Below are 20,870 nucleotides of genomic sequence, written 5' to 3'. Positions count from 1 at the left end.
ACGGTCCTCCACCCGAACCTGTCCAGTCTCCACCTACATGAGTGGAGATTGAGCGGCGACAGTTGAGGCCATTTGACTTGCCTCCTGAAGTCAGTGATGGGATTCTGGCAGCCAGGCGTCCATCCACAAAATCGGTATACGCCTGCAGGTGGAACAAATTTGTGGCATTGTGCACAGCAAAGGCTGTGGACCCACTCTCTGCCCCTCTTTCAGACGTTCTCCTCTTTCTTCTTTCCCTTGTCCAGCAGGGCTCTGTTATGGTATGTTATGTTATGTTATGGAGTGCTTGTAGAGCGCACTGTCACCGTGGGTTTCCTGGCGCTGATCTGATGCTGAGGGGACAGAGGGGTTTAGCTGGGTTGTGGGAAAAGCCAGGTTTTTAAGGATTTACGGAATTGGATGAGAGAGTTGGAGGTTTTGACCGAGGGAGGGAAGGAGTTCCAAAATTTAGGGGCCAAATATGCGAATCTCCGACCTCCAGATCTGCAAAGTTTGATGGAGGGGACAGCCAGGAGGTGGAGGTGAGATGATCTAAGGTTACGTGAGGGACAGTAGGGCCTGATGAGGGATTTCAGGAAAGCGGGGCAGGGACCAGATAAGGATTTGAAGGTGAGGCAGCCGATCTTGAAAGCTGCCCTCGAGGTGACAGGGAGCCAATGCAGTTTGATAAGGAGGGGTTTGGCAGATTGCCATTTCGGGATCCCGAAAGCCAGTCTCGCCACCTGGTTTTGAACAATTTGCAGTCTGAGGAGGGAGGATTTAGGCAGACCGTAATAGATGGAGTTCGAAAAATCCAAGCGGGAGAGAACAAGAGTTATGATGACTTGCAGCAGGGCTTCGGGAGTAAGAAGATAGGCTCTGCTCTGGGCACTATTAAGGGTTACCTCTCGGCCATTTCAGCCTTTTTGAGGCTTCCTGATCAGCCTTCTCTTTTCAAGTCCCCTGTTGTAAATAGATTCTTGAAAGGCATCACACATGTTTCGTCATGTTCCTTTCGTGATGCCTCAGTGGGGCTTGAACCTTGTACTGACTTATCTGATATGCGCTCCCTTTAAGCCACTTCATAACTATCCTTTGCGTCATCTCACTCTCAAGACTGCTTTCCTGGTAGCTATCACCTCTGCCAGAAGAGTGAGTGAGCTCCAGGCTCTTTCTTCTAAACCTCCTTTCCTTTCTGTCCATCTGGTCAAGGTTTTCCTGAGGACTCTTCCTTCTTTCCTGCCCAAGGTGGTTACAGCCTTTCATAGCGGGCAGTCCATCACCTTGCCCACCTTCTTTCCGCCTCCGCATCTCTCGAAAGAGGAAGAGAGGCTCCACCCCCAAAACGTGCGCTCTCCTTCTATCTAGACAGCACACGCCAGTTCCGGGTGGACGACCAGCTATTTGTTGGTTACGTGGCACTAAGAAGGGACGGGCGATGCACAAGCAGACCATCTCTCGGTGGGTCGTTTTCTTCATCAAGGTTTGCTACTCCTTGCTGAAAAAGGAGCCTCCTGTGGGGCTATGCGCCCATTCCACTCTGGCCACGGCGGCTACTACTGCCCTGGGCCAGGGTGTACCCTTGCAGGACATCATGTTTGCTAAGCACTACTGCCTGGACAGCCAAGTCCGGAGAGATGGCTTTTTCGGCCGTTCCGTTCTCCAGGACTTTCTGGTGTGATCTTGGTTCGCAGACCCACCACCGGGGTTGGTATTGCTGGGGTATCTATTCTGAGGTAAGGAATCTAACACTAACCTGTTTCTTTCAGATGCACAAGTAACTTACCTTCGGTAACGATATATCTGTAAGAAACAATAGTTAGATTCCTTACTGCCCCACCCATCCTCCCGTTCTGCGAACCGATATCTAGGGTTAAGGACATGCCTTTCAGGGCCCTAGTTTTATGGCACCAGTTTGTTTCTATCATGGCTCTGCGTTCCTGGCGCGGAAAGCTATGTACAGAACTGACGTCAGCACGCGAGGTGGCGTTTAAGTACTCCGACTACGTCATCCCGGCGATCACCATGCCGACGACTGACGTGGAGCCGCAGACGACGCCTTCCGATGCGCAAGGGTACTGCTGACGAAAACTGTCCGGATCCAGCCTGACACCTGGGGATATTCTAAGGTAAGGAATTCTAAGGTAAGGAATCTACCACTAGGTCCCCAGCCACGACGAAGGCCCCCCCAACCGAATTGGTCGACAATATGTCACACTTTAAAGGAGGGTTGATCAACGCTCGCTCCATGTGCAACCACATCCAAGATATCAAAGATCTTATCCTTGATCTAGACCTTGACTGCCTCCTCATCACCGAAACCTGGCTCACTGAAAACAGTAACCCAGACCTAGCCATCGCCCTCCCACAAGGCTATACCATTTTCAGGCAGGACAGGCTGAAGGGGAGAGGCGGGGGAGTGGCATTGGTGTCAAGAAACCACCTTAAATGCCACACATTCAACTTAGACCTCCTCAAAGGTATAGAAGGACTCGGCTTTTCCATCAAATTGAACGAGACCTCCTCCTTCTCAGGAGGATTAATTTACCGCCCCCCGGGCAGTGCAGCTAGATTCCTTGATTCTCTCAGTGACTCTTTAGGGCAGCTCCTCATCCGATACCCACACTTTACTCTCCTGGGTGACTTTAATCTGCACCTCGACTCCATAGCAGACCCTCAGGCTCTTAATTTCCATCAGACCCTGGACATTTTTAATCTTCAACAAATGGTTAAAGAGCCCACACATCAAGCTGGACACATACTAGATGGGGTATGTACGAACTTCCCACTCCTAGAAACCAATTCCCCTGTCCCTCTTATCTGGACTGACCATAGTTTAATCCCGTTTTGCATCAAAGCCCCACGCCCCCAGATCTCAATCAAAACCAACTCACTTTCTGATAACTACGTTAACTGGAAAAAGGTAGAGGAAAATTTCAAGCTTAAACCTATCATCCAGACTCAGACCCCATCCTGACGGGCAACGTAGAACACAACTCAGATCTCTTCCAAAGCTGGATGCAACGCGAGATTAAAGTACGTGCTCCATCCAAACGTCCCCGAAGAGGTAATGAAAGATGCAAGAAAAATGCCCCCCTGGTTCACCCCAGACTTAGCTAAAACCCATCTATTATGCAAAAAAGGCGAACGCAATTGGCGCAAAACTTACAACACGGCAGACAGGAACTCCTACATCCAGCTGAGGAAGATCTATCATACCAACATAAAAACTGCCAAGAAAGATTTCTATAACAATGCCATCAAAGAATCCAAACAAAAACAAAAAACCTTGTTTTCAATAGTTAAGACCTTTACCCACCCAAGAGCGTTACAGCCCGAAATACCTCCATCCCAAGAATTCTGCAATCAAATAGCGGACTTCTTTGAGGAGAAAATTGACTCAATACAGAAAAATGTTCCCATACATCAAGTCTCTCATGCTGCTACCCCCTTCAACCAGGGAGAAACCGCCATTGGAAGTCTGAAAACTTTCACTCCGATCAGTCTATCCCAAACTCGTGAAGTAATCCTAGCCTGTAAATCAGGAGCACCATCAGATCCCTGCCCCCCAAGAATCCTACATCAGCTAATTGATGTGGTAAATCCAATTATAAATAAGATCGTAAACTCTTCCCTCAATACAGGCATTGTTCCACGAGTATGGAAACAAGGAATTGTAAAACCTCTGTTGAAAAAACATAATAAATCACCCACAGACCTCTCCAATCTACGCCCAATATCTCTCCTCCCAGTTTTGGGAAAAATCACGGAACAACTGGTCTACAGAGAACTAAAAAGCCACATAGAAACATACAACGTCCTCCACCCCCAACAATCAGGGTTTCGCCCTCAACATTCCACTGAAACAACACTAATTGAACTGACAGACTCCATAAAGCTGCTTCAGGATCAAAGAAAGAACAGCTTGCTGATTCTACTGGACCTCACAGCGGTGTTTGATACCATCTCCCACTCTATACTACTGGGCAGACTAAAAGACATTGGTATCTCAGACGTAGCTCTCGCGTGGATAACATCCTTCCTAACGACCAGATCCCAAACCATTGCCTTGGGCCCTTTCCTTTCCAAAGAGAAGAAAGTTCACTCTGGAGTCCCTTAGGGATCCATCCTGAGTCCTCTACTTTTTAACGTCTACCTAATCCCACTCATCTCTCTGATTGAATCATTCGGCATACTCGTAACTTCGTATGCCGTTGACACTCAACTCATCGTGCCATTAGAGGAAAACTCCACCAATGCCGAACTAAACCTTAGAAATTGTCTGAAGGAAGTGTTCCACTGGATGGAAGTAAATCACCTTAAATGTAACGCCAGCAAGACTGAAATCCTCCCAACGGGAAAAAATTTCAATTTCTGTCCCAGCCTCTGGTGGCCAGAGGACTCCACCGCTCCTCCCCAGACCATAACGACAGCAAGGAATCTCGGAGTCCTGTTCGACACCGAGCTCTCCTTTGACCAACACGTCAGAAAGGTTGCTGGATGCTGCTTTGGCATCATTAAATCTCTTAAAAACTTCTTGCCCACTGACTCAAGAAAGACGGTAGCAGTGGCTCTTATCCTCGCCCGCCTAGACTACTGCAATAGTCTGATGGCAGGAGTCAAAAAATCTACACTAAAAAAACTGCAAAGTGTACAATACTCAGCAGCCAGATTAGTTCTAAAACTGCCCAGGAAATCCTCAGCATCTTCTGCCTTAAAAACTCTTCATTGGCTTCCTCTGCATAAAAGAATACTCTTTAAAATTCTTATCATCGCATTCCGGGCATTCCACTATACAGGCCCTAAATATCTCACCAGGCGCTACCCCCACTACAACCCCCCCCAGGACTCTATGTTCCTCTAACGACAATCAAATAAAGATAGCTAGGTTTAACCTCAAACTAAAGGGGGCAAAACCTTGACTTATCTGTCCTCCAGAGCCTGGAACTCCATGCCTAAAAATCTCAGGTCCCAAACCCTAGAATCCCAGTTCAGGAAGCAACTGAAAACCTGGATTTTTAATCTTCCAGACGATTGTCATGGCCGCCATCTAATTCTGCTTACGTAACTGACTGCATACCTCCAGAAACAGCGCCAGGATGCTCCTTCCGGAGCGACCGTTGCGCTCTATAAATACAATCACAATCACAATCACTAACTACTGTTTCTTACAGATATATCGTTACCGAAGGTAAGTAACTTGGGCTTATTGTACGAACACAGGCAGGAAATGAATCAAAAACACATCTCAGACCATTTTTGTTTGTATAAAAATATTATTTAGTTATTTTATTTCTAGAACCAAGCCAGGCCTGGTGCAGGTAAGTGAAAAAATACTTTGCAATATTTATGCAGTACATTGCAGTTGAATGCATATTCAAATGTAGTTGGTTGAGTTACAGGCAAGTCAACAGTTTCTAAATTACTTTTCAGTTACTTTAAAGATTACTGTACTCGTTACTTCTTAGATTAATTTTTAAGTTACTTTTGGTAACCAGTGTGATATGCCTTGATATGACACTGGGACCTCTCCTAGACGGAAGGTAAGTAGTGCAGTTTCTGTATATTGGCAGTGTTAGTTGTCATACAAACCAACTCCACACTTTTTCAAGGAAAAGCAGTCAATGCCATCATATGGGAGGAAACAATGTTATCAATTTACCGGTAAATACTTAGGTTTGGGAGTTGGTTTTCTGGAGTTAGCACCAGGTTTCCCCAGGGTCAAGGATGCACTCTTCAAGCACCCTCAGCGGTACTAGGGTTGCCAGGTGCAGAGTTCTGAGCCCCAATGTCAACCAATGGGGGATAGAGGGTCTCGGGTTGGTGCCTGCTCACGAGCGTGTGCTCTGAGCCCCAATGTCAACCAATGGGGGATAGAGGGTCTCGGGTTGGTGCCTGCTTGTGGCCTGCTCGTGAGCAGGCCGCAAGGTTGTGGGAGCAAAGCTCAGGGCAAAGGGGGATCCAAGTTACACACAAGGTGCAGCCACAGCAGCACAGCAGCGTCTAGGTGCAGGGTGCTGTTATGGCGTCAGGTACCCTGTTGTTTTTCAATAGGAGTTGATGTTCACCTCTGGTTCTGTTTTCCAGGGCGCAGGGGGGCTGGATGCAGGGGTGTCTTTTGAGGTCGGACTTCACCTTACCAGACCACTTGCAGTTGGGGGTGGTCTCCGTGTAGAGGCTGCAGGCAACGTTGGGGTGTACTGGAGGGGTCAACCCCCGGTGGACTCGGACTCAGGAGTGCTTGGGGGACCTCGCTGGGACTGGTGGGCCACCCACATTCGGGTTGTAGGCGTATGGTACAGTGGTGGTTCCAGGCATCATTTTTCTTTGTCCTCAGCAGGCTCAGAGTCTGTCTTGTGAGTTTCTTTTGAACAGAGGTGCTGTTCACAGGAGATCCAGTCTTTGTTGAAGGCAGTCTTTCGTCCCAGGGATCTGGTGGTCGCTGACTGCGGGACAAGGTGGCTTTTGGCACAGGATCTCTGGAAACTGCAGAAGGGCCGGTAGGGCTGGGGCCAAGTCAGTTCTTCTCTGCAGTCTCCTCTGCTGGGTGTCTTCTTTCGTCCTTCTTCATAGGTTGCAGGAATCTGTCTTCTTGGTTCAGGGCTGCCCCCTAAATACTGTATTTAGGTGGTGTTTTAGGAGTCTCGAGCTCAGTAGCCAATGGGATACTGACCTTAGGGTGACTACACCCTTGGTGTGCTCACACCACATGGGGGAGTGGGCAGAATCCCTAATCCTGATTGGAGAGTGCCTGCCATCAGGCAAGATGGCGGGCACTGAATAGTGGGCTTCACCTCGCTTCCCCCACCTGAGGGGTGGGGTTGGCAGAGGTGGGCACACCTTCTGGGGTTTGCTAATTTTTCCCACCTGTCTTCCTGCCGAAAAAGGAGGAGAGACTGAAAGAAGGCCTGCTTCTGATAGCAGGAGAGGTTGGGGGTCATGTTACAAAGGCGGCAAGGCCTTTGAAGCTCCCCTGCCACAGATGGCTCTTCCTGATATTGGGGAGGTGTGAACACCTCCTCCTAGAAAAGGCTTTGTTTCTGGGCTCAGGGAGGAAAGGTTCCCACCATAGGGGTCCTGAAACATGTCTCCTCGTTCCAGGCTGGTGTGTATCAGTCAGAGAACCCACTAGAGACCGGTCGTTTTTCAGGGGGCATCTCTAAGATGCCCTCTGCATGCATTGTATAATAAATCCCTCACTGGCATCAGTGTGAGTTTATTATACTGAGAAGCTTGCTACTAAACTTCCCAGAATTCAGTAAAGCCATTATGGTGCTGTGGAGTTCGTAAGGACAAATTCCCAGACCATATACTCTTTATGCCTTTACTGCACTTACAATGTTTAAGAATGGACTTAGACACTGTGGGGTACAGTGCTCATTCAACTGTACCCTCACCAGTGGTATAGTGCACCCAACTAGAGGGGTGCCTTACCTATACCATAGGCAGTAGGTTGTAGGAATGGCACACACGGATGTGTGCATTGTCGACTTTTCACTTTTCTCTGCACCAAAATAGGCAGCCTACAATGTCAATGTGTGTGTGTTATAGTACAGGACCTCTAAGGGTGGCCCACTATGTGCAGCATCCCTTAGAGGCCTTCCCTGGTCACAGTGCCCATGGTACTTTTTACAAGGGACTTGCATGTGGTCAGAGAGGTGCCAATTAGGGGTACAAAGCTACAGTTTTGGGAAAGAGCACAGGCCCTAGGAACCTGATTGGCAGGGACCCAGGGCACATTAAGTCAAATTGCATCAGTAGTCTGGCAAAAAGTGTGGGCGGGGGGGGGTGTTACAGCAACAGAAACCCAGCTTCCTACAAAGGGTGTCCTTTATTTTAGCACACTGTTTAGATGGGCAGTTTCTATATGTGGTTCCACGTTTTGGATGGGGGAAAATAGTCATAGAAGGACCTGACGGCGAGGGGGTTATATCGACATAACATCTGGTGGGCGACGTCGATACAGACTTGGGCGATAACCTCTTCTGACCTGCATATGTGCTGCTTCAAAAAAAATTACAGATCCAGTCTTGCACCTGGGGAGAATTCTAAGGTAAGGAATCTGTGGCTAGATTCTGTCTGTACCAGCCAATGCACTACCAAAGGTAGCTTGTTCGTCTAGTAATTGAAATTGTAAGAGTTTTTAATATAACTTTTGTTTAGGCATATTCAGTAGGCATTTCTAGAATTACACATTATATCATACTCAGTGACGTCTCCACCTACAGATTTAATTTGTCCACCTTGAACTGTAATGATGGTCAGATTGCAAGAGACGGACCCAAGACCTGGATTGCATTTCTATGCAGAGATAACTAGTCTAGCCTCTGAGATGCCAGCAGAGCTGCAAAAACAAACCACCAGCATGCAAAAAGAGCTCAGAGTCAATTACTGGTTTAATGGTCAATTGCCCCACTAGCCAGTACAGGTCGTAAGAAAATTACTTTTTACATTTTGGTAATGAAAACATACCTTTTACATTTTGCTTTAGCTGTAGAATCCCTATGTGCTGAAGAAACCAGAGTCTGGAACCTTTAGTTTCCCAGGGAATCACCACGACGTGAAGCCTTGACAATGCACATATTTTAGAGTAAAAAAGCTTCACTAGTTTAGAAGTTGAAATCATTGTGCATTTCACATTCAATTGTCCAAAAGTAGTGATTTTTATGCCTGTGTGTTCAACAATGAATACTAGAAGACTTTAATTCGTTTTATTTTCAGTCAACCTCTGAAGTCTTCACATGACCCACATTCTGCTTCAAATGTGCATGCTACTGTAATAGAGAATCACCTAATACACAAAGACTTAAGTAAAAACAGTGTCTCAATACTTCTGTCCCTCGTGCACATTGATATTTCAGCAGCTCCAGCTACCATGGTCTTACATTATCCCTGAGCTGAAGAAAAGGTCCAAACCAGTGAGCGATTCTGAACTGAAAACCGATGTTAAAGGTCAGACATTGTAGTCAAAATGTGGTATTGCTCACTTCAACAGCATTCAACACTAAAAACATGGACTCTGTTTTAAAGAATGCAGGGTGTTGAGAAGGCGATGAAGGCTAACTTGAGTGAGGACTTGAAGGTATATGGCAAGGGAATAGGATTGATTTACAATCTGAAGAAGAAGAATACTTTTCCTGTGTTTAGCAATTACTTGCAGATGCTTGTCTGAGGCTGCTCACTATAACTGAGATAACTGATTGTTCTTTTCAATTCACATCAATTTCTCAGTTTGTTGTTATCAATGCTGAAGTGGCAACTTCATACCATTTCAAGATGTACTTCCAGTCACAGTGACTCCATTATACCATGTATTTTTAGTTCATAATCTTTATTCGATTTAAAAAAAATCATTAAAGATACAGCTTTATGCAATACATGTATGTCAAAAGGATCAAAGACAGTTTGTATGATGCAGTCTAGGCCTGTAGATAAAGGTTAAATTGTTATGGTATGACATCTATGTAAAATTTAATAAAATCAGATTTGAATATTAGTAATAGCATATACATGGCGCCTTAAGCACACATAGATAAAATGTGGTAATTTTTTTAAAGAATCCTAAAACTAATAACGTGCAAATGCTTTTGACGTCCTCTTCCCTTCCTAGGAGCATTTCAGTTAAATACAACACTCCCTGTGCTCACTCAATGTGGGACCTATAAGGTGCATAACATTCACCAGCGGGGATAAAGTGCAAATGCGTCAAACACTTGTTGATAATTTCAAATACATAAGATATCATTTCGTTGGTTTCTATCTGATGTGCATATTTAAAATCAACATTGATAGTTTAGTATCATGAAAGTTTTTTTTTTTAATTTCAATCCATTTTGCTTGCGTATTAAATTATCAGCAAATAGATATCTACTTAGACTAAAAACTATTTTCTGGGATGTGTCCGTTTTTAAAATGCGGAGTGCTTCAAAATGCATCCTAAATCCAATGTTAATACATATCGGTTTGATTCACTTTTTCCGAGGAATAGTGTAGGCTGGGCAGAAGAATATGTGTGCGTCATTTTCTACTGCGTTTTGGCTGCGAAGGATGCATATAGTATCCTTGTCTATATTAATACGCAGCCACTTTGATGTGTTAAAGTTAGTCTGTTAGACATCGAAGCGAAACTTCATGTATAGCGACTTTGCTAGTGGTGGCTGTATGTCATCCGTAAAAACCTCAAACAAGAGGGCCGGTTTTGTGTTTAAAAACTGCATGGTCAGCCTTCCTGCTTTTGAGCTGGAAAGTAAGCTGTTTTGACAGTATGACCAGTATATGTTTTTCAAAATTCTTTTTGAGTGGTAAGTTAGGGATTGAGGGTCATCCCAGAAACTTCTTAGACCTAGTTTGTTGAACCAACTATGCATATGACGTAGCCATGGAGGGTTACGTTCGGGTCGAGTTCTAATATTTCCCTTAGCCCCTTTAAGTAGTGATTGAGCACTTGAGTGGTCCACAAATGTACCCAAAATAGTAAGGGTCTTAATTTGGCTTGAAGGTCGATTCGCCTAAGATTTAAATGTTGTATTATGGGGATCATATGAGTGCGTTACCATGTATTTTGCACAAGTATATGTGAACAGTAATTCTAGCGCATCTGAGCACAGAGAATCAGAGGCCAGAATCCCTGGCGGAAGAATAGAAAAACGAGTATATATAAATTGATGCATTGCTAATTAAGAGCAATTCATACTACCAGTGGGAGAATGTATTCTGTTCTTCCTAGTACAGCAGCACACAAGAGTGGAGATTGTTGTTCACAAGAGAAAAACTATCACACATGCATGTGTCTGGGTGGCGCTAGATGCAAAGGAGACCTCAAGTAGATAAGTGGCCCAATTTCTGCTGTTGCATTGACTCGTTTTTAGGTCTCGCCTGTCGATGCGCATGCGCATCGAGCTTGCGAGACTATGGGGGCTTAAACACTCTTTAACCAACTTGCAAGGAATCGTGGCGATTCCTTGCAGTGCACGAGAAATTTAAGCTCAATGCGCATGCGCATTGAGCTTAAAAGCGCGTGCACATGCCCCCAGCCGCCTGCCTTGCCCACTCTCTCTCTCACAGCCTCCCCCAGCTCCGCCCCCTCACTTCTTAATTGCACGGCCGCTAGGCCGTGCCTCCCCTACTCTCCTCCCCCCTCCTCCTACTCTCCTCCCCTGCCTGCCGTGTCGCACCTCTCCCCTCTCCCCGCTCCGCCCCCTCCCCTGCCCGCCGTGTCGCAAAACACAGAAGCTTGTTTAACCTATGTCCTATGTCCACGCAGTATCGCCTGTTTACGTGTTTATAGTGCCAAGATGACGGCCAACCACAGCTTCAGAGCACTCTGTGACCTATGTCCTATGTCCACGCAGTATCGCCTGTTTACGTGTTTATAGTGCCAAGATGACGGCCAACCACAGCTTCAGAGCACTCTGTGACGAGTGCACAGAGATGCAGCAAAACATTATCAGGACTCTTATAACAGTTTAACGCCTCAGGCATCAAAAGGAACAAGCAGGGCGCCAGTGGTGCGATTGCGACTTCTTCTCCCCTCCCAAGGCTTTCTAATTTTCCGGTGGTCACAAAATGGCTGCCGAAGAGCTCCTTGCCTGTCTGTTTGTCCACCTGCTTGAGCATCTCTGGTCCTTTTCTAGGCCGGTGGTCTTACCAGCCTATATGTACACACATCAATCTCTTTAGCCCCCCTCCTCTCTCGCGCACACTCCACCCCGCCGGAGCCTCGCATCACTCTGCAGTCTCTGCCTCGCGCCCGCCATTGCCCCCTCCCCATCAATCTCTCTCGCGCACACTCCACCCCGCCGGAGCCTCGCATCACTCTGCAGTCTCTGCCTCGCGCCCGCCATTGCCCCCTCCCCTTCAAGGGGACTGAGCACGTGCTCTCATTATCTCACCTCCCTTTATAATTAATTTACGGTCTTTGCAACTCCCCAGCCATATGTTGCTTTGTTTTCGCTGCTTCTTTGTTGTTGTGTCGCCCCACATCCACCTCTCACCGCACCGACGCCACCTCGCCTCAGACGGCCCCCTCCCTCCTCCCCCCCCCTCTCTTTCTCGCACACTTCTTTCGCCTCCCTTTGAACTTCTCCCAGCTCAATTACTCTCCCCCTAATTTCCCATCACTTCCCTTTACAGCTCTTTTTCGCTCTCCCTCACAAATTCCCCCTCCTTTCCAATTCCAACAGATCACCCCTCCCAATACTGTTCGTCACTGGGCTATAAGTGGGATGCAAAGGTGTTTGGGGGAGGGGGTCTCCAAAAGGTGTTTGGCCTATTTAATTAAGGGTGTGGCTTAAATATGTAAACTCATTTTCTGTGATTTCCATAGTATGTGCCACCCAACCTGACGTTTGGTTCCTCTCCCAGCTTTCCTTTATTGCATCCAGTTATAGAAAACAAAAATTGACGTGCACCAAAAACCTAACCGGACTATTGCAATTTATTTATTTATGTGTTTTTAACATAGCGCGTACTTTACCCAGAGTTGTCAGAGCGCTTTAGACTAGAGCGAAGTAAATTACATAAGGCAAAAGTAACATGGTAGTAGACAACACTACTTATATGTACAGCAGTTACTCGTGACGTGAGTTACAGATTAACAAATTACATATTCACTCAAGATTACATATTAAGTAAAATTGGAGCGATCAAGGCTGCACAGCTACATAATATATATTTATAAAATTGAGACAGAGGGTCCTAGTAGCTCTCCTGAGTGTCATGTAACAATCGGGGTCATGACCTGAAATGAGGGGGTATGTGCCAGGTGGGGAGTTTGGCTTTCTCAATGGTCGTTTGCTGTTGAGTAACAGCAATAATTTTGTTGGCAGTAATTAATATCAAAAATGTTTCAATTCTGAAATAGTGACATTGAGAGTTCAATATTACTGAGGCCAGTGGAAGGGGGTGTGGACTTCAGAGTGTCTCACTCACTCTGGTTATGTTCACTGTGTTACATGTATGCCCTTTTCCTCTCCATATCTCCTCCGTTTGCAGATCTTACAACTCATCTCTTTCCTCTTCAGCCCCCTCTTTTCATTCTATCCTGAATACACCTTCTGGCATCTCCTTCCCTTCACCCCCACCCTAACACAACACACTCACTCATGTGTAAAAACTGCATTTTATTTTACTTTCGCCTTGTCAATATTTTGACAACTATGTACTTCCTTCACACACATATGCATAAAATCACAACGCGCCCATTCGGCTCTGCAGATGGATGTGGTGTGTTAGTGCTCGTTGTAAGGTTTGTGTGCTGTGTCCCCATGCGCCATTTACTCGATTCTGCACCTTTTCCTGCCCTCTGTTGAGGGTATATGCCCAGCTTAGACCTTAATATGTTCAGTCATATGTAAAACTGACATGCTTGGCATGACACTAAAAGTTGTTGCCCTTTCGGCTGCTGTATTTTATTGCCGCGGTAGCTACGAGCTGGCTCGATGCTTCCCCAAACTCCCATAGTGTTTACTATTGCACACAGTTCTCTGCTGCAGACACTCAACCCTCTGAGTTAACTCATCATTTAATAAACATTTTCCAGCTGGAGCCCTCTTTGGTTTCTTCCCTGGTGGGAACCACTGCGTATTTGATTCAGGTCGCCGTGTGGCCTGTTTCAGATCACGTTTATATGCGAAATAATAGCTTTCTGCGCCGCTGCAGGGGGTTTCTTACCTCCACTCAAAATATGCAAGGATGCGATAAATGACGTCAAAGTACAGGAGCCGAGAGGCCTCCTATTTCTCTGAGGCGCGTTCATGCGCACGTCACCTCCGTGCACACAGAAGGTGGCTCGCGCGAGTGGACCGTGCACGCATGTGCATACTGATGTTTCTTTCATCCCTGCCCTATCCCTGGGTTTCACCTCACCCCCTATGTCCAACACATCCACCACCACATCCACCACCACATCCACCACCACATCCACCACCACACCCACCACCACCACACCCACCACCACCACATCCACCACCACATCCACCACACCCACATCCACCACACCCACATCCACCACATCCACCACACCCACATCCACCACACCCACATCCACCACACCCACATCCACCACACCCACATCCACCACACCCACATCCACCACATCCACATCCACCACATCCACCACCACATCCACCACCACATCCACCACACCCACCACCACCACATCCACCACCAGGTGCAAATGCAATGTTCTTGGATTTTCGTCACAATAAAATACACTGAACATAATCTTCACAAAATTAATTTACAAACGTTTAAGCTATTGCCATTATAAATTACAATAAATTTTATTTAAGTATTAATTATTTACAAAATTAAAAGCCATTGTTATTTGCAATATCAATACATCTAAGTCACGTAAAGACAACACACATTGCATTACAAATGCTATAGGTGTCACATTTGCGAAAGTTAAAACTATTGACATTGTAACTGACAAAGCTATTACTTTTGCTATTTTCAAAACCAACACATAAATAAAAAAAGTGTCCTTTACAATACCAATTGCTCAAACTTTCCTAATGCGAGACCTATTGCATTTCCAATGCTTGTCTATTGAGTGGCTGGGTTTTGTCCAATTGTGTAGACCCAACATTTAAATGTTCTGTTCCACTAAGTGTATGTATTTGGACCATATTTGGAGGAGGTGCTAAAAGCAATAAGACAGGATACTAAACTGCAAAGTCTGTAGACTTTTGCAGCAGTGTTTTCGTCTTTTTTGTTTTTTATCAAGGCCTACAGAGACATCCCTCAGGTAACTAAATGCAGAGTTTTCATCGCCAAATAGTTGCAAAATGAGGTAGAGGTTCATTTTATGGTAATATTCGCTCCTGAGCAGCAGTGCCTCAGGATACTGTAGGGCAGTAAACAATCAATAATGTGGGTTACATTTGCCCAAAATAAGGCTATTGTCAGGAGAGAGGTGCTATTTTGAACTGTGCGCAGTGTCAGTAGGATGTTTGCACAGCCTAAATGTGACCATGGTTTAGTGAAGTAAGTTTGGTTTGATGTGCATTGTGTTGCAAATTATATTGTTCTTTTACAAGTCTGAGGCCAGAAAAACCTGCAGTATTTTTACTGTGAAGTATTATGGCTTAGCTAGGTCTATACATTTATATCGAACTGCCGTTTTGGTTTGCATATAAAACTGAGAGAGTTGTCTCCATATATAAAGTCCTTGTCATTCTAGCGTTCATGGAAGCTTTGAAATGAGTACTTCTAAAATGGATGTTTGTGGTACCTTTCTCAACTTAAATATGGTGTTAATTGATAAATCCACTATTTAAGTCTTTGTTTAAAGGCTTAAAATAAAACTTATAAGGAGAGGGGTGATCCCCAATCTGTAACGCGTACTCCTTCATAAGACTATCTTTAAACAATGATAACTCCAGGCTAAAATACATTTGGAGCTAATCCTCAAAAATAAGTAATCTGCCCCAGTCTTTAAAGGGATAGAAATGTGTCTCCTTCTATTGGTCAGGGTCAGAGTATGGTGTTGATGTCTCTGTTTCTAGGATGCCGAGCCCTCACTCACCCAGTGGTGGCATGCTGAATCATAGGTGCCACTCCTCTCATGCCAGAGCTTCTGACAATAGTGGGCTCCACCTCAAGGTTCCGGGGGCGCTTATGGTTAAGGTAGCTTTTTTATAATTTAAAAAAAACACTATCACAATGATGTTCACTTGATAATCGAGGGGTATCCTTTCACTAAAGTGAGTTATTTAGTTCCAGGCACTCTTCCTAGAGGAAACTTTCTTACATATACGCAAGGCTTAAGAGGAGAGACACACCGCAAACATTGTACCAAAGTTTGTGTTGCATGTTGATCTAACCAGATTGTAAGTGTCCAAATTCTCGGTCGGCACTTCGAAAACAAGCTTATAGCGTTCCATACAGATGCTAGATGGCTGTGCAGAGTCCTATATTGCGCTGCTGAGATAGACCAGAGGTATTTCTTTAATAAGATATCAAAACAGGTTTGGTTTGTGCATTTCCACACAGTGGAATTTCTATAACAAAATCAGGATTTGCACCCTTGTATTCCCTTGTATATGGCTATATTACCAATACTCCGATATATGGTTCACCAGTAGTTCAAAGACACTTCCTGTTCACAAGAATTGCACCACATTCACCATTCTAGATATTATTCCATTGCCCAAAATGTGTATGGCTGCCATAGATTCTTTTGCAGTTCTAGGGCTTTTCAACACAGGATCCCCACTAGCACACATATTACCTTGGTGAGTTCCCTGCAGTAAAACCTTGTCAAGAGATATACTATCACAAATGCATCTGTCAGGGTGGCACTAGGTGCAGTAGAGACCTCAAGTAGATAAGTGGTCTCATTTCTGTTATTGCTTTGACTCATTTTCTAATGGATATCTGGGTTTAGTCCAGCTGTATAGACCCAACATTTAAAATATTCTATTCTACTGAATGTATGTATTTGGGCCACATATGGAGGAGTCGCAAAGATAAAATACAGAAGGATACTAAACTATAAAGTCTGTAAAGGTTTGCAGTAGTGTTATTTTTGACACTAAGCGTTCCCAGTGTTCTCCACATTGTTTTTTTTTGTTTGTTGTTTTTTTTTAAATCTGATCACCTCTCATATCTTTTTTCTTCTCCTCTTGGCTGTTTCCCCTTTCACTAGAACTCTTTCTTTGCTTTGGAAAAGAGTGGTAGTGACAGAAGAATTGGCATAGCTGCTGGGGCAGGTTTTGTTGTCATGGAGACACCCTCCAACTAGCTGTAAAGTTGGTTATGGTTTCTGACGCCAACCTACTTGCTGCTACCCACCTTCTGTTTTTTCTCTGTGCTTATTGCTTATTTTTTGTTTGGGAGTGGCCCACCTACCCATCTCCCCCTACCCACCCCATACCCTTTTTCTCTCCCGCCGCTCTTTCCATTGATTTGTACCTCCTAAGGAATAACTGCAGTGTTTTAACGCCCCCCACCCCCCATGGCAGATGGATGTTCTTGACATGCCGATCCACTTGACAACCTCTAATATAGGGTATAGATTCTCACTAACTATACTTACTAATTAGCTTTTTAGTTATACGCCTACAGGGCCTAACAATGTTCGTTGTGTACATATTGTCATTGCAATATGATGTGACTAATAAAATGCTTTTTTACAGAGAAGCATATACGCAAATTGCATATAACCTTACAAATTATCATTACTGATATGCAGTTCACTAATGATTTCTACACTGCGATCTTGCATGAACTCTATAGGATGAATGGTTGCCATGTCCCCTTGCTTAGCAATAGGGCACAAATCAATGTAGTCCAGTGGCTGGGTATCAAGTGCTCTCACTGAACAGAGGAGTACAGTGCCCCTGCACCCAGAAGATGACCGTCATGTCACACCGACCAGGCAACCACCATACCCTGGCACATCATTATATAACATTATCTCTCCCACAAGGAAGGGGCGACCATCTATATGCCTTTGGAGCCATGTCACATAAATGCATCAAGGTATGCGTGAAAATGTTGACATAGCTCGTTAGATCAGAAAACAAATGTAGGGTAAGATTCAAAAGAAAAAACAATGTTTGGTGTTTTATACTTTTTCTGCTCTATGTGCAGTAATCTGAATGTCTAAGGAATGGAACTGGGTATGCTTTCATGCTCCCTCTGTTCCATCTGGAAGGTTTGTTGTCCTCCGAACTGCAGTTTACAAAATGAGGTATAACTATATCTGTAATTCCAAGGGTTCGTTAAATCTAATGAGGGGTACTCCATAAAAGTGTGCATGCAACACAAGTTACAAAAAGCCATTGGTGTGAATTGCATGACAAAACCCAGTAGCCATTAATAAAATACCATGAATTTACTCTTAGTACACAGAATGTTATCTAAATACGGTGAAGTTTCTTTTTTTTTTTTTTACCACCCTAGCGTATGGATCTTGGCCGCCGAAGGAAAGATGCTCGCAACCTAAGTTTAAAAAAAAGGCATTGGTGTGAATTGCATGACTAAACCCAGTAGCCATTAATAAAATACCAAGGAATGACTCTTGGTACCCAGAATGTTATCTATATATGGTGAAGTTTCTTTTGTTTTTCTACCACCCTAGCGTATGGATCTTGACCGCCGAAGGGAAGATGCTCGCAACCCAAAACGGAAGCCCCGTTTGTTGGAAGAGGATGATCTGCCATCTTGGATCATTAAAGATGATGCTGAAGTTGAAAGACTTACCTGTGAGGAAGAAGAAGAAAAAATATTTGGAAGAGGGTCTCGCCAGCGCAGGGATGTGGACTACAGTGATTCAATGACAGAGAAGCAGTGGCTACGGGTAAGTATATTATATTATTATTTAAGTTATTTTGTTCACTTTTGTTGACCTGGTAGAAAATAATCAATCTGAAAGAAACAGGTTAGTATTAGATTCCTTGCCTTAGAATATCCCTATGCGTCAGTCTGGATCCGGAAATGTTTGCGTAGCAGGACCCCTACGCGTCGGAAGGCGTCGTCTGTGGCTCCGCGTCCGTCGCCAGGATGACGTCACCGGAGTACTTTGACACCGCCTTGGCGCGCTGACGTCAGTTGTTCTTTTTTTTGCGCCAGCAATGGCCCATCTGGAAAAAGTGGTACCCTTAGTCAATTTTTGACTAAACTATTTTGATCTTTTTGATCTGTTTTTCGAGTCAAATGACTCCATCGGTGCCGGTAGGGATGTCCGGGTTCAAACCCGGTGCCTGCATTGCCTGGAGCCCGACCATGATGACAAGTCGTGCCCTGACTGCCAGGCTTGGACGTTGAAGGCTAGGCGGGAGAGGTCCCGTAAGCGTTTTAAGCTCCGGCAGTCTGCCCCACGCCGCTCGAGGTCCCGGTCCGGAAGGAGGTCGTGGGACCGGTCACGGGGCCGGAGTCATCACAGCTCGGCGAATCGACACTACTCGTTGGGCTCCAAGTCCTCGGGTAAGAAGCACAAGAAGTCAGAGGCAACACCGCTCTTCTGACTCCCCCCGACGCTCGCGCGATGCGGCTAGGGGTTCGGGCGGCTCCTCCGGAGCTGCAGGCAACGCGGCCTGCTCCATACCCGCCGGTCCCTGGGCAGAACGCGACGCCGGAGGAGATCAATGCCTTCCTCATGGCCATGAGTTTGCTCACTCCTCCGTCGGGTTCCGCGGCGCCTTCGGGCCCCGCCATCCCGACTGGGAGTCCAAGCGGGCCGCGTGCTTAGGCCCCGGCGCCGCCGGGTGCTTCGTCCCCGGCGCCGTCGGCGACTAAGGTCCCGACGCCGCAGGGCCACACTGGATCCGGTTCCGGATCCCGGTTGCCGCTGGTCGACCTTACGACCCCGCCGGCGTCGACCCCTAGGGTGTCTCCCCTGACGCCGTCCCCGGACGACGTCGTCCCCGATCCCCCCCCTCAATCCGGTTCCGATGTTGGAGCCGCATTCGATGTCAAGGGAAGAACATTTCTTCTATGATCCGGCCACATCATTTGAACCTGAGTACCAGGAGATGGGAGACGAGGCGGATTGGGAGGGGTCCGAGGACCCTCTGGCACAAGAGTGCCAGTCTTTTCAGGACTAGGCAGGTGAGCTAGGGGAGGCCAGTGGTTTGGACACTTCGCCCGACACTGGATTTGTCTCCCCTCCTACAGTGGCTACGGAGGAGGGGGCTGCCTATAGTGTGGTGTTGACGAGGGGCGGTCAAGGCCTTGGCACTTGGTCCAGGCCCGCTACAGGTGCCCCTGTAGATAGGAACGTGGCCAGATGCCACCGCCTGGCACGGGCGACCCTTGCTTCCTGTCCACCCACCCCCGAGAGCCTGGTCATCTAGGCCTCTAACTCCCAGACCGCATTCCTGAGAGCCCCGCCTGATCGGGAATCCAAAAGGTACGAACAGTTTGGTAAAAAGATGTTCTTCTCACTGAGTTTGGGGTAGCGGTCAGTTAACACTGCGTGCCTTTTGGGCCATTATACCCACTCTCTATGAGACACGGTCATGGATGTGCTGCCACAATGTCCGGAGGAGGCCCAGACTAAACTCGCCCAAGCCCTTGCGGAGGGTCGAGATGCGGCACGGTATTCCATCAGATGTGGGCTGGATACAACGGACTCGCTAGGCAGGGCGATTGCAACGACGGTGGCGGTTCGCCGCCACGCCTGGCTGAGGTCCGCCAAATTTTTGGCTGATGTCCAGAACACCCTTATGGACATGCCGTTTGCTGGCCGTCGCCTTTTTGGCGATAAGGCAGACAGTGCGCTTGAGCGCTTTAAGGACTCCAGAGCTACGGCCAAGTCCTTGGGCCTGTCAGCCCCGCGACAGCAAACTGCTGCCTTCTGCTCCTCTCGTGGCCAAGGAAGGGGCGCCCCCACATGTCCTGCCAGCCTTGGGCCGCAGACTAACATCCAGCACGGTGGCGGACGTGGAAACCGCTGTGGCGGTGCCCGGGGACACCGGCGAGGCCTGTCCACATCCACCCCGCAGTTTCCGCCTCAAAGCCCTCCGAGTCTTCATGCCCATTTGACGCCAGTGGGGGGCAGGGTTCGCCATCACCTCCTCCACTGGCGCACCATCACATCGGACAGGTGGGTGCTGCAAATCGTCCGAAGGGGCTACTCCCTCCCCTTCGAGGCGACCCCTCCAGCTATGCCACCGCAGTACCACCGCGTGTCGGGGGATCACTTGCAACTTCTGCAAGAGGAAGTATCGGCCGTCTTGGCCAAGGGGGCCATCGCGCGCGTTCCTGGGCCACAAGTAGGGTGTGGTTGTTACTAACACTACTTTCTGGTTCCCAAGAAGGGTAAAGGGGGCCTACGCCCTATCTTGGACCAGCAGAACGTCAACGGCTTCCTCCGGAAGGAGAAGTTCAAGATGCTGACTCTGGCTCAGGTCTTGGCTGCCCTGGACCCAGGAGTCTGGATG

General features: G+C 46.7%; 1 protein-coding gene across 4 annotated transcripts in view; it reads left to right on the top strand.

Annotated features, from left to right (window-relative positions):
• The window catches only part of SMARCA2 (SWI/SNF related BAF chromatin remodeling complex subunit ATPase 2), a 1,892,118-nt gene that overhangs the window by 1,410,009 nt on the left and 461,239 nt on the right, over positions 1-20,870 (top strand). For all 4 annotated transcript variants that reach the window (XM_086961220.1, XM_086961218.1, XM_086961217.1 and 1 more), the window contains one exon: positions 18,068-18,286. In XM_086961220.1, the coding sequence (XP_086817346.1) occupies positions 18,068-18,286 (219 nt within the window). The remainder of the gene's footprint in view (positions 1-18,067; positions 18,287-20,870) is intronic.

This window comes from Lissotriton vulgaris, chromosome 3_1, assembly GCF_964263255.1.
Source record: "Lissotriton vulgaris chromosome 3_1, aLisVul1.2, whole genome shotgun sequence".
Taxonomy (NCBI): Eukaryota; Metazoa; Chordata; class Amphibia; order Caudata; family Salamandridae; genus Lissotriton; species Lissotriton vulgaris.
The sequence above is the reverse complement of the archived record's forward strand: the minus strand, read 5'-3'. Positions and strand labels throughout refer to the sequence as shown.